The 13516-nt window shown below is 39.2% G+C and overlaps 1 protein-coding gene across 1 annotated transcript in view; it reads left to right on the top strand.

Annotated features, from left to right (window-relative positions):
• Positions 1 to 13516, top strand: part of Sytbeta (Synaptotagmin beta) — a 184429-nt gene that overhangs the window by 157110 nt on the left and 13803 nt on the right. The window contains exons 5-6 of the mRNA XM_090389319.1: positions 2008 to 2318; positions 5580 to 5700. Of these exons, the coding sequence (XP_090245445.1) occupies positions 2008 to 2318; positions 5580 to 5700 (432 nt within the window). The remainder of the gene's footprint in view (positions 1 to 2007; positions 2319 to 5579; positions 5701 to 13516) is intronic.

Here is a 13516-nt window from a genome sequence, read left to right as displayed (position 1 = left end):
GAAGTCAAGAGAAGAATAAATTTTAGATGGATAGCATTCAGGAAATATAGTCACATACTGAAGAGCAATATCCCAGTTTGTCTGAAACGTAAAATAATGAACCAATGTATACTCCCCACCATGACACATGGAAGTGAAACTTGGGTACTCACTAAAAGAATGGAAGAGAAGCTGAGAAATATACAGCGAAGAATGGAACGAATTATATTGGGAATCAGACTGTTAGATAAGAAGAGAAACACATGGATTAGGCAGCAAACTCAAGTAAAGGACATTCTTATCAAAACTAAAGAACTAAAATGGTCTTGGGCAGGACACATAGCTCGAAGACATGATGACAGATGGACTAAGAAAATAACAGAATGGTACCCAAGAGGAGCTAGAAGAAAACCTGGAAGACAAAGGCGGAGATGGATAGATGAAATTCATGAGTTTGTGGGTAGTAAATGGATGGCCAGTGCTCAAAACAGAAGGAACTGGAAAGTTGCTGGAGAGGCCTTCATCCTGCAGTGGACTGAAAATGGCTGATGATGATGATGATGATGATGAATTTTGTTTATTATATTTATATTTTTTATAATAATATAAAAAATTAAGGTAAGGTATTTTTAGGTATTGTCTTCAGACCTGATTACATTGTTCCAAATGCGAATCACCGTCGCCTTGTAAAGAGGGACAATGGCGCCTCTTTTTCCAACTAGAAAAGGGAAATAGCCACATGGCTTCCCAGCCGCTGTTTATTTACACTCCAATTGTTCCATATAACAAGTGCGAAATTTTTTATTAATGCCTGTCGCTACACGCTTATGATGTGCTTGCCCTCAAATTTTGCCAATAAATGATTAGATTATTTATTTACGAATGATATCTCCACTGTATGCTGCGTCCATTGCTCTCTGGTTTAAAGTGTCTGCATCACGTTTCTATCGCACAATCAGTGTTGCGATCGTAGAAGTAATTGCCCTCGCTTCATTCTAAGTGCAATCCCATGCCAAAGGTCCACCATTCATACCACTTCGACAAACTTTCTTGTACTGCTGTCTGCCACAGATGCTGGTACAGACAGAGACCTATGACTGAATCCAGCTTATTGGCACATCGGTTGTACAATTCGATAACGTTCCCTACCAAAACATTCTCTTTCATGAGCCTGTACCGGAGGTCTTTCTTCCTTCGCCTTAACGATTTTTTCAGTCTGTTAACTCTCCGCATATGAACGATGGGTCATTTTTCTCCTAAATTTAAGTTAGTGGCTACACGATGACAGCTGTTTATTTATTTATTTTATTATTATTATTTTTTTTTTATTTATTTTACAGCGCATTCGCAGCTTTGGCCACAGTGCGCCAGCTGTTTTATGTGACTGCCCTTGAACTCATTTTAGCGGACATTTCGCCTCCGTTCTGCTAAGAACTGGCTCTGAGAGACCCACGCAGTTGCCAGGCGATCGATAAATACTGTCGTGATTCACTGCATGTTTTTCTGAGGGGTGTTTGGATCACTCCCACAAGACCAACTTATTGCGAAGTTTTAGGTCAGTCTCCTGATAACCACAATCCTTGACGCCTTTCCGAGCTCTAAGTTGCGTGTGGTTGAAAGTTTACACTTTTAAGTACACTTGAAGACTTCGCTGTCTCAAACTCGTTCACGGCTGTTACCGTCTGATTCATCGGTAGTCGGTGCACGCCATCCTGACTGACTGATTTTACCCCCTTCTGTTATACAATTCGGTGTTTACTCGGTAGGGTGAAGATTACGTTTTCAAAGCCCTCACAGTTTAAAAGATTAACTGCTTTCAGCCACGATCATATAAACATATTCCAGACTGTTTTTTAAAAAAAGGGGTGTTGAAAAACTGTGGAATTTTTATCATTTTGTAAATCTCGTATCAGTATGATGAGAGCGTAGTTTCCATGCAGTGATATCCTTTAATTCACATTTAAAATACTCACGTATTGACATAATATATCAGATTACAAGAAATAAGATACTCGTGTTGTTTTGCAGCTCTGGATCTGGGGACGCTGTCAGAAAGTGGATTCAATGACCCCTACGTGAAGATCGCCCTGTTGCCTGAAGTAGATACGAAGCAGAGGCAAACTGATATTCGTAGAAATTGCACCGATCCGTTTTTCAATGAAATCTTCAAGTTTCCTGTCACGTATGATGATCTGTTGGAGAAAAGCCTCATTCTCCAAGTGTTCGACTACGACAGATTCTCGAGGAATGACGTCACTGGCGAAGTTAGGGTTCAGATGAGTGAAGTAGATGTAACCACAGAAATCGAAGTTTGGAGCGAAATAATCAAAAGTGAAAAGGTCAGTATACAATGCAGAAAGTGTTGCTACTAGTTAACATTACAATCGGAAGAGACATACTTTTCTTCAAGACTGATCAACTAGTCGGTCGTTATTCGACTGTAATTGTATAACGCTAGTGCTGATAAACAGACTTGCTTTTGAAAACAAGCCCTACTGTTAGCACTTTCTTTAAATTTATGTGAATAAATTATAGAAACTGAACGAAAGTAAGGTTCAGTGTTATTGTCCTAAATTACTTAATCGAAATTTTGCAGGAGGAATGAATCTCTCTCTCTCTCTCTCTCTCCTCTCTCTCTCTCTCTCTCCCCTAATTGAATAAAAACTGTTTATCCACAGAAAATGAATCAAATTAATAATTAAGAAAGCTTAACGTATTCATTACACAATATATACAGAAGAGATCACCAAAAGAACTTTTGTCTTTTCTTTCAACAAACTTCGGTTTGTTACTTGTCTCCCTAAGACTGTACGACTTTGCTCTTTCGAATGAAATAATTACTCAGTACATAGAAAACTCCAAATTCTACTTTCTAATTTACACTACATAAACGCTCGCCACCCAAGAATTCGAACGCAATTGGCATTTTCGCCACCTTTTAGAAAAAAGGTGGCGAAAATGCCAATTATTTGCCTGAAAATTTATATAGAAGGATCGCAGAAGTTTAATTAATTAGACAGAAACTAACAGTTAAATAGAATAAATTAGATACAGCCTCCTACCACTTTTATGCTGGGAATACAAGAGGAGAGAACATTGCTTGTTCAAAAATTCCTTGACTGGTTGGCTGTTTTGGTTCCATCGTTTTCTGTTGCGAGCCTTATCGGTATTTTGGCCTGTGCAGTTGATATGAATGTTGTGCGAACTGAAAATCCCTGAACAGTCACAGAGAGGAGCCTACTCCCTCTACCGGAGATTGGTTAACTTACACCCCGATTGAAGAGGACTTTAACAATTTCTCCAGTCGTTGAGTGAACTGGAACCTAGACTTCTCCAAGCAAATGACAATTGGCGAACTCGCTATAATGTCATTGAGAACGAACGAACGGAAGCAGAACAGAATACAAGGCCTAATTCAAATGGTTATGACTTTGAGTAATATTTAAATGGTATAGGAGAGGCTTGATTGCGAGTGTGATTCAAAGGAAAAAAAAAAAAAAAAGTTGCCTGGCTGGCCCAAGCGCATTGCATTATTAAATACCCTGGGGAAGCAGGATATTTGATTTTTGACCTCCCTGTAGCGTTAATATGGATGTTGGTTCTGCGCTCAAATCCAGTTGCTGCAGTTAAGCGCAGAACCAACCTCCCTGTAGCGTTAATATGGATGTTGGTTCTGCGCTTAACTGCAGCAACTGGATTTGACTCAAGTAATTTTTGAATTAGCTAATCCCTGCCACTGTACGTGCACCTGGAATTTTAACAAGTACAGTAATTTTTTTTCTGCCCGCTTAGGCTGTCTGGTTTGATTTTCTGTCAAGGCAACCAAATCTATGAGGTGTATTGTGTTTGAAAACTTCTTGTGCACTCTTCATCAACAATCGACTAACTCGGCCATGGTGTAAACATTATCCATTAAAATTCCTCTCGTGGAGACGGAACTCGAATGTTTTCACACTGTGTAGAAGGGCAAGATCGTAACTACTGCGCTTGCCGTGCGGGCAATCTGCTCAGTCATTTGCAACTATTTTTTAAAGAAAATCTGCGCTTTCTCATCAAAACTTCAATGGCGCAAGTCGATTCCTTCGAGAGTTTTATGCATATCGCACCTTTCGGAATGATCTTAATGAGTCTGATCATCTTTCTCGTACTAATGAAACGTAGTTTATAAATATAAAAGAAAAAACGGTGTAGCTTGTGTCACTGTAAAATTAAAATATGCTTTGGTTGTCAATGGATCTATGCGAGTTTTTATTGGGTATAATATCCATGATCTCGTGTCGTGTTTCTTTAATTTTTTTAAAGTTAGCGACAGAATAGTTATCGAGCGAACTGCGTTTAAAGAGGAGAAGATGCTTTGACATCTCGCAACTAAAGCGCTGGTTGTTTCATCAGGGTTATTTCACTACACATCTCTGCTTGCACCAAAAAACTATACTTCTTATCCGTGAGGATGTATAAGAGTGCTTTCGCACTAATGCAATCTCTCTCTCTCTCTCTCTCGATACCTTTTGTTCGGCTTTCGTGGAAAGAGTATAATTTCGAGAGAGAGCGAAGAACTCGAACTTGTTCTGGCAAAAAGCAGTCAAATATGTAATGGTATTTAACGGCTGTATTCGATTATGTATTCAGTTTATTAAAAGCCTATTTATTTAAGAAGAAAGGAAACAGCTATACAGTAACTTCAGAAAGCTATGTATCGCGACTTTATAAAATGACATTATCAAGTTATAGAACCAAAAGGTGTTTCAAACATTTTTAATGAAAATAAAAGTTAATTTACATATTTTCGTTTTGACAGGTATGTGGAACGTCATGTTTAACGACATGATTAAAGAGACTGCATCTCTTTTGACATTAATTTACAGTTTTTTGCCGAAAATTTCCATTTTTAAATAACTTGATTTGCCAATCACCTTTATCCTAAGCTTAAAATGTACTCTTATCTGTTGTACTTAAGTAATATTTTACACTTGTATTTATTATTGTCTTTACGTGCTGGGCCTGAGAAAGTGACCAGTCTAATTTAATAAGAAAATAATAATTTTAAAAAAAGTTACTAAGACCACACTTACTTTTAATAAGTGGGGTCACTTCTAAGTACTCTTTTTGTAGTGTACTTTGGAGAAAGCCATTTCCAAAAAAATATAAGTGTATTTATTGATTTGAAAGCACCTAACCGGACTGAATAACTGTCGGAAGTCCCCGCCTTAACGCTCTTGACGTGTTCCTGGAAAATCGCGGATAACGCAAATGATCGATACGTTTCAAGTAGAGGGCTAATAAAATATTTATTTTCGGAAATTTAATAGCGTATAAAATAAAATAAAATACAGATATTTGTACAGAATGCAGCGATAGATACATTATTTTTCTTATTTTCAAATAAGTATTTTTTCTTTAAATTTTTCAATTATTTTTTACAACGAAACTGGCTGAAAATTGCGGAGGATTTTTTTTTTTTTTTTTTTATTACAGTGCATTGCAGAAATACCAAAATAAAAAAAAAGCAAACGAGTTTAACGTGGGGACTTCCTGTACTAAAAATTGCCTTTTTTTTTTTTAATAATGATACATCATTGATGATCTTCCATTACTTCTAGGCTGTGCATGATCGCCCAGAAATCCTTCTATCGCTGAGTTATCTGCCCTCTGCCGGCAGACTTACCGTAGTAATCCTTAAAGCTTCAAACCTCATGCCTCCTGAGACAAAAGACATACCTGGTAAGTCACAGATCCTTAATACGGGGCGACCGTCAATTATTCTACAAGCTGGTTTGACAGGGAACTTAAATATATTGTGAGATACGCGGCAAGATTCAGGTTGAATTTAAATATAAAATCGAATTCAAAGATTTATTTGCTTGGCGAAACTGCAAAATCATTTATGTAATCTGACCTTCATCTGATGCTCATCATTAACTTGGCCACAGTGTCTGCCACTGTGGCCAAGTTAATGATGCCACACATCAGAACACTGCTGTGTCGGCTAGTGTTTTCAATTCCACTAGTGTCGGCTAGTGTTTTCAATTGCGCATTAAAAAATAGACAACTTGAAATTAGATTTTAGCTGAACTTGTGAAAATAAATCGATTACAGCTCAACTTGCATCTTGTCAGAACCTTACGGCATGTTTAGAAATAGCAATGGTCTTGACAGCAGAAAAATGCGATCTCGTAAGTTGCAATGTGTCAAGTTAGCGTTTACTTGGAAATAGCTGGAGATCCTGATGAAACATTCGATTGACACGTATCTGTTCTGACAGTTTACGTGTATATTTTAGGACTGTGTTGCACTCCAGCAGAAAATGTTTGTGGTGTTCTAAGTTGGAGGCTTAAGGCCACAACGTACGATTATTGTCCAAACAGCCAGGTGGATCGCTACAGTGAATTCTTTATCGAATTCAAGCCGAGCAGAAGTGAAGCAGATATAAAAACAATCAAATACACCAACCAAGGTAAGGCACATATCATTTTCAAAGCGAACCAACCTACCTGGATAAGGCAACCTCATCAGGTAGCCAATGCATGCCTCTACTTGAAACCAAACCGCCTCAGTTGCACCAGGCCTCTAAACAGAAGACTGCTCAGCCGAGAAAGGAGAACCAACAGGAAAGAAACAAGATCCACAGCCACTTTGTGGAGGAAACAGAACTGAAGCATGCCACCTTCTCGAGAACCTGACAGACGATCGGATTGATAGGAAGTATACCCCTAATCTGCCGAACCTAGAATCCATCCCTAACCCTCCCCCCTGCTACTAGAATCAGGCTACCCTCCGGGAGAAGGCATGGTATCCTGGTTTCACAATATAAGACGACAACCCTTAAAGCAGGTGGTAATAACCCGGTATCCAAAGTTGTCGGAAAGAATCTTACTCCTAATATGAAGCTACACTAGTGATACCCCCCCTCTACGAACATGAGTCGTGGACACAATCGTCAGCAATCAGTAGCCGTCTCTTGTGTGAACGGTACCGCTCATGTCAGAAATAAACGCGAATATAAACTGCCCTATGATAATACCACTGACAATGAGCATGATGCAGTCCCCACAAGTCATTCCAATTGTTTAATGCAACGTAAGCATCGAGCTCCTCGACCCTGTGAGAACAGATACTTTCAGTCAAACCACATGCACGCTCCAAGAAAAGTCATAAAATCACCGGAGTGAAATACAGTCCAGACAAAGTTAATCATTGGAACAGATGCAGGAAGTTGCATAAAAGCAGCACTAGGAAAGCTGAGACTCTTTGCTGCTAAACTACACTACAATAGTAGTCTAGTCTATTCCCCACTACGGAGCAGAATTGATCAAGGATAAAACTGGGATCACCCAAACATCTGGCCTCTAAGTGCGAAAGTTAAGATCTTTGTCGACTACGCCCAAATCGTAAAGCATACCAAGAAACATCTCATGTACCGAGATCTTTGATCCCCTTACCCTCTTCGTGTAAAATGTCCGAAGCTTCGCCAATAAATTGCACAAGATACAGAATTTCTTGACTTTCGAAGAGTTACGGAAACCTAGCTTAACAACGACAAGCAACTGAACTTTCCCAATGGGAACAGCGCTAATCACATCACTTCAAAAGAGTGTGCCCACAAACGAGGGGGGGGGAGGTTACGTTCGTTCGAACGAACAAAAATCTGCACATCGCATACCCTTAGAAGTGACTCTACCAACTTCGAAGGTGTGGATGTCACTTATTGCAACGATTTTTCAAGCATCCAAGTCTATGGATGCAAGTTTATCTTCCCCTAAATATAACATAAATTTAAGGAGAGAACTTTTCTCGTGGCTGATCCTGCATTAAAAACAAACCCTCCCCACTATCACAGGGGACCTTAATATGCCCTCCCACGATATACAGAGGCAAAAGCAGAATTGAATAACCTTCTTGCATCATTAGATATTTACCCTCTACAGACCCCATCTACAAGGACTGGATCTTATCTGCCTGAATATAACTAATGTTGCCCTACTGGATTATGGAATATAGTTTTTGCCATCACTGCCCTTCGATTACAAGCAGTAACCAGGATTAAAGCAACAATCAACGACAAAACTCTCCTTCTCAGCGAAGTTTATTCAGAAAGAAGTAATTCTCAAGAACCGAAATCAATCAACTGGAACAACATCTATAAACTACCCCCACCTCAAGCAATTGTCTGCATCGTAGATTATCTCTGAACTATTGCTCAAACAGGAGCAGCAAAAAGAAAAATCTGTGAGAGTGACGAGGCCCTGGTTCTCCAGTCAAATGAATATCTACTTCAACGACAAGCAGACAGCTTGTTGAGAATGGTGAAGAATAGAAATCGCAAAATCCCATGTCTCATACAAGAGGAAAAGAGCTATTTCAACACATCCATAACAAGATGATCTACGAGAAACTTGCAAGATTATTTAACAACTAAGAAAAAAGTTTCCGTATGATCCGGAAGACCTTCAAGCCTGGTAACACATTGGACCTTCCTCTAGAAGAAGCTATCTCTAGCAAGGAATTAGCCGCCATCATCAGTGGCTTCCTTAACAAGTGCACCACTGGCCCAAAGAAATTCCCACTTTTCATTATTAAGGTATGAAATCCTTACCAGCTAGACTTCCTATCGCATACTTTCAATAGAATCATAGAGACTACCACTATCTCCGAAGCCTGGAAAACGTACAACCGATATCTAAAAAAGATAAATCATAAAAACACTTCATAATATTATGTTCACAGTTTTAATGGCACTTTGCAACTGCATTCAAAAGAACGTGATGTGGAGAGACCGTTGTAAAATAAAATTAACAGACTCGAAACCTGGAAATACTATAGGCTTATTTCCGTAGGATCTAACTTATCAAGAATTTTCGAGAAATCAATCATCAAGCAAATAAATAATCAACGTTTTGGTCATCGCCCATTCCACCTTCACTCAGCTATAGAAAACAGATAAACTATAACTAATAAACATTTTAGAGACAAATTGCAGGATCCAAACTGCCTTAAACAGGAAAAGTAAAAATAGATTCCAAAGATGTTCCTGTGCATCCAAGCCACTTATATGACAGGATACTTATATTCAACCACTTATCCGTATCCTGGAGTCTCACAATCGCATTACGGGAAACTTACTCTCTACTATAGAAATTATTAACAGAGGGGCATAGAATTGTGAATCTAAAGATTTTAATATCAGTTTTAACCTAATAGCATTCCTTCCTGCGCGGTGACCATAAAATGTTCTTTCCGTCAAATACTAATGCTGATGGCAAAAGGTTGCCCTACAAGAGAGGAGTAGATAACCGATATTGCTGACTTCCTTGGTTCGTTTGGTGTTAAATTAAATCCATCCTCTGAAAACTGCCCAGATCGTTCTCCAGAAGGCGAAAGAAATTTGAAATCACCGTACTCCTCAATGGTCAGCCTGCCCTGGAAGTCAAACATCACAAGGACCTGGGGGTAACCTGGGACGACAAGCTGTCCTTCACAGATGATTTCATCATCACTAGGAATAAAATTTTAGCCACCATAAAAGTAAAAAAAGTAAAGTGCAGCCATTATCAACCCACTGCAGGATGGAAGCCTCCTCAACAATTCATGCTGAGGGAAATGGACCATAATCTGCCACGCTGGTCCAGTGCGGGTTGGCAGATCGACCGTATTCAGCAGTCAGGGGCTTGAACCCCGGTCTACTCAAAGAGCGTGTGCTACTGCACCCCCGCTCCTGCCCACTCGGCTACGGAGGCCGTTTAGCCACCATCTGGAGCTCTAAACAAGAACTGGCTGAAGTATATGATGCTAATCTAGTGATTCTTAGGTGAGTTTTCCCGGTCGCATCGTGATTTGGTCATCTGCTGTGGAAACACGTGAAAACCTTTTGAAGCACAGAATATTGTCTACTTAGTTGGTCAAATAAGGTATTCAGTTTCCCTTCATAAAATCAAGAAGAATTTTATACGCGAACATGGAATGGATATCGTGGAAGTTTTTTGCCATTAGAACAAATATTTTGGCCAAGTTACTGACATCCATATATGATGAATCAATACCTTCCGCCATAAACTCACTTCCACGAAGTCAGAGACGTTCCGGAGGTATGCAAATAGGGCCACTACGCTTCAACCTGACCTCTTTGAAAAGTCTAAACAGGATGTTTCTGTCAAATATAACTGAAATCATAAACCGATTTCATAATTATGCTCTGATAAGGCCTATTGAACTGACTGCTGTCTTTCAACAAGAAATACTTAACTCCAACCCATATAGTGGCAGCCGCCAATGAAAATATGTCGAGTCAATTAAAATAAACCTTCCTTTGCTGCAGAACCGACCAATGAAGTCTCCATCCGCTAATTGTATTCACAAATTAACTTTTGTACCAATGATGATTACAAAGGTCTCTCCACATCACGTTCTTTTGAATGCAGTTGCAAATTGCCATTAAAACTGTGAACATTTTAGTATAGATTTTTATGATTTATTTTATTATAATCCGCCATCCCCCCCTCCTATAGTGTATTATACTGTACAAGGAGAGAATCTTGTACCTTTGTGCTGCTTACAAATTGCTTCACTACGCATTACTCAAACATGAATAAATAATAATAATAAATTTCGCATAAAACTGTTCAAAAATTAAAGCCGAATTCCCAGAAATAACGTAAAGATAACATGTGCACTTCAGATTGTAGCATGATTCAAGGCAAACCAGTAGATGTCAACTAATTTCTACTTAAAGGCAATAATTAAGGCTAAGCATAATGTTGAAATACTTCTTCTACAAAGGGTACTAGGAAAGTTTTGCAATATGACGCAACAATGAATCACAGGAAGCTGCTTGTTGCTGCATGTTGAGACATGTTCATACGTGCATAGTAGCCGCTGCGCCAAGTCGATGGGCTCCGTTATTCATTAGTAGTGAGCGTGTAAAGTGTTTGTGATGGCATCGTGGTCACGAAATGAGATAAGGACAGTTTTGCGGTATAATTTTGTGCGTGGTTTAACCATAGACCAGGGCTTAGAAGAAAAGACTCTTGCACTAGATGATGATTGTCCACATCGTACAACGATATTCAGGTAGTATAGAGAATTCCAAAGGGGAAATTTCACTCTGGAGGATTCTGAGAGGCCGGGAAGGCCACGAACGTCAGTTACGGAGGAAAACGTTACTGCTGTGAGGAAAATGCTTGACGAAAACAGGCGAGTGACCTACCAACAGATAGAGGATACTTTGGGCCTAAATGCACCAGCAATTCGTTCGATTCTGCAAGATCATTTGCACGTGAAGAAACTTTGTTCTCTCTGGGTGCCGCATCAACTGACTGAAGACCAGATGACACGACATGTGACTTGGTGCCGGGAGATGTTAAAAAAGTTTGATAAGGGACAATCTCGGTATGTGAACAACATCGTGACAGGTGATGAGACTTGGCTGTACTATTACGATCTGCCGACAAAGGCTCAAAACAAAGTTTGGGTCTTTGATGATGACGACGACACACCCGTAATTGTCAGAAAATCCCGATTTGTAAAGAAGAAAATGATAGCTGTATTTTTCAAATCGAGTGGAATTCTGGAACGTGTCATTTTTGGACACGCAGAAGACAGTCACAGCTAAGTGGTATACTGAACAATGCCTGCCTAAAGTCATTGGATCTATGAAGAACCTGCGGCCAAAGTCAAGAATGGACACCTGGTACCTCCATCACGATAATGCTCCAGCTCACCGCGCCAAAGCCTGCACCGAATATTTGACCACGACAGGACTGAAACTTCTCGAGAACCCTCCCTACAGTCCAGACCTTGCTCCCTGCGACTTTGCACTGTTCCCGCATGTGAAAATGAAGCTAAAAGGGAGGCGGTTTTCCAGTGATGAGGACCTTCTACGGGCTTGGGACAACGAGTGTGCTTTACTCCCTAGTGAAACTTGGCAGAACTGGTTTAAAGATTGGTTTCGGAGGATGGAGAGGTGTATTGAATGTAGAGGAAATTACTTTGAAAAAATTAAATAAACAAAGCTGTATTGCAAAACTTTCCTAGTACCCTTTGTACTTATTGGAAATAAACGTAATGCAACTTTACATTTTTGACATTCTACTTTAAGCCAGTTTCACAGCAGTTTTTGGCTGTCTAGTTTCATTTCAGCCAAAGTGCAAAAAAAGTCTTATATACTGCGAAGTATAAGTCAAGGCAAGTCAATGTTGGCCATGATGAAAAGTTCCTTCTGTGCTTCAAGTAGGACCATACTTTATTCCTCACGTTATTCACAAACGGAAATAAATGGACTCTGCATATGGAAATAAATTGTTTTGTTCTGAATTATGTAACTTATATAAATAAATTGTTTTGTACGAAAATATTAACAAGCTCTAAATGTAGTGCCCTTGTCAGAGCACTACATTTAGTTAATATTTTCGCACTGCGCATTTTCTGTGATAATAGAGGCTTATTCAAATCGAGATATGGCAGAGCATCTCATGTGTGAACTCGCTGGATGTGAGGCAGCCGATGCATGACGTCTGTTTGCAGAAAACTTTCCTAATCACCATGTTCCAAATAAGATCCCATTCAGAGAGTGATGAACGAGTTGCGGAAACTAGTTAATTTAGAAAAAGGAGGTTTTAGATGGTAATGGATCTATCACAGCAGAACAGCAAATCCGACAGACACCTAGAAATTTTGAGGGGTGAGGAAGTCTATTTGCAGGTTTGTATTCAACCGCACGGTGGTCATTTTGAGCATTTCTGTAAACATAAGCAGATAGTTGCTGTAACACAAAAATGGTTGTAACTTGGAAGCAAAGCTCTAAATTCATCCATGAAATGGGTCCCATATGTTATGATACGCCCTGCTTATATATCCTACTGTATTTTAGATTATATTGTTAATGTTTTTCCCCTGACTTAACCTAAAACTGTTTCAGCTTAGATTAGATTAAGGTGCGCTGTTGAGAAAATTTGTAATAATACAATTACAAAATATTGGGGTGTGGCAGCGATTTACGAAGCCAGCCTCGTATTTCGCTACGTATTCTAACAAGCCCAACCTTGAAGATTTCTGCGTATTCTCGTGTCACGAAGGTAAAATTTAGATTTACTAGGTGCATACCAATATTCCTCCCCCCCAGAGAATACATGGTGCTAAATAATCATAAATTCTTGGGAGACTAAACCAAAAACAAAGATGTTACATGGTCAAAACCTTGGGCATACGTTGCATATCACAATTCACTTGTGTCCAAATTTCCAGGTTTATTTTCTACCTACACGAAAACTCGCAACAAGTATAAACCAGTTATTAATCAGTTCAAACTAAAATTTTAAACAGGCTGAAAGTAGTAACCTTGCTGTTATTCATATCTAGTTTGGGGGTTCTTTGGTCTGATGAAAGTCAAAGATGCTCATTCCTCAAATACGTTCTCTTCCATGTGAAAATCCTTGTTCCATTTGAATGTTATACGTTTGTAGTGGTTTATTCAGTTGAGTACCAGTTTCCGGATTGCCTTTAATAATAGAATTATTTATTCATGGAAATGAAGAAGGACACGTGA

This window comes from Mastigoproctus giganteus, chromosome 14, assembly GCF_048544385.1.
Source record: "Mastigoproctus giganteus isolate SK-2022 chromosome 14, ASM4854438v1, whole genome shotgun sequence".
NCBI classification, from domain to species: domain Eukaryota; kingdom Metazoa; phylum Arthropoda; class Arachnida; order Uropygi; family Thelyphonidae; genus Mastigoproctus; species Mastigoproctus giganteus.
This window is presented reverse-complemented; position numbering and strand designations above follow the sequence as displayed.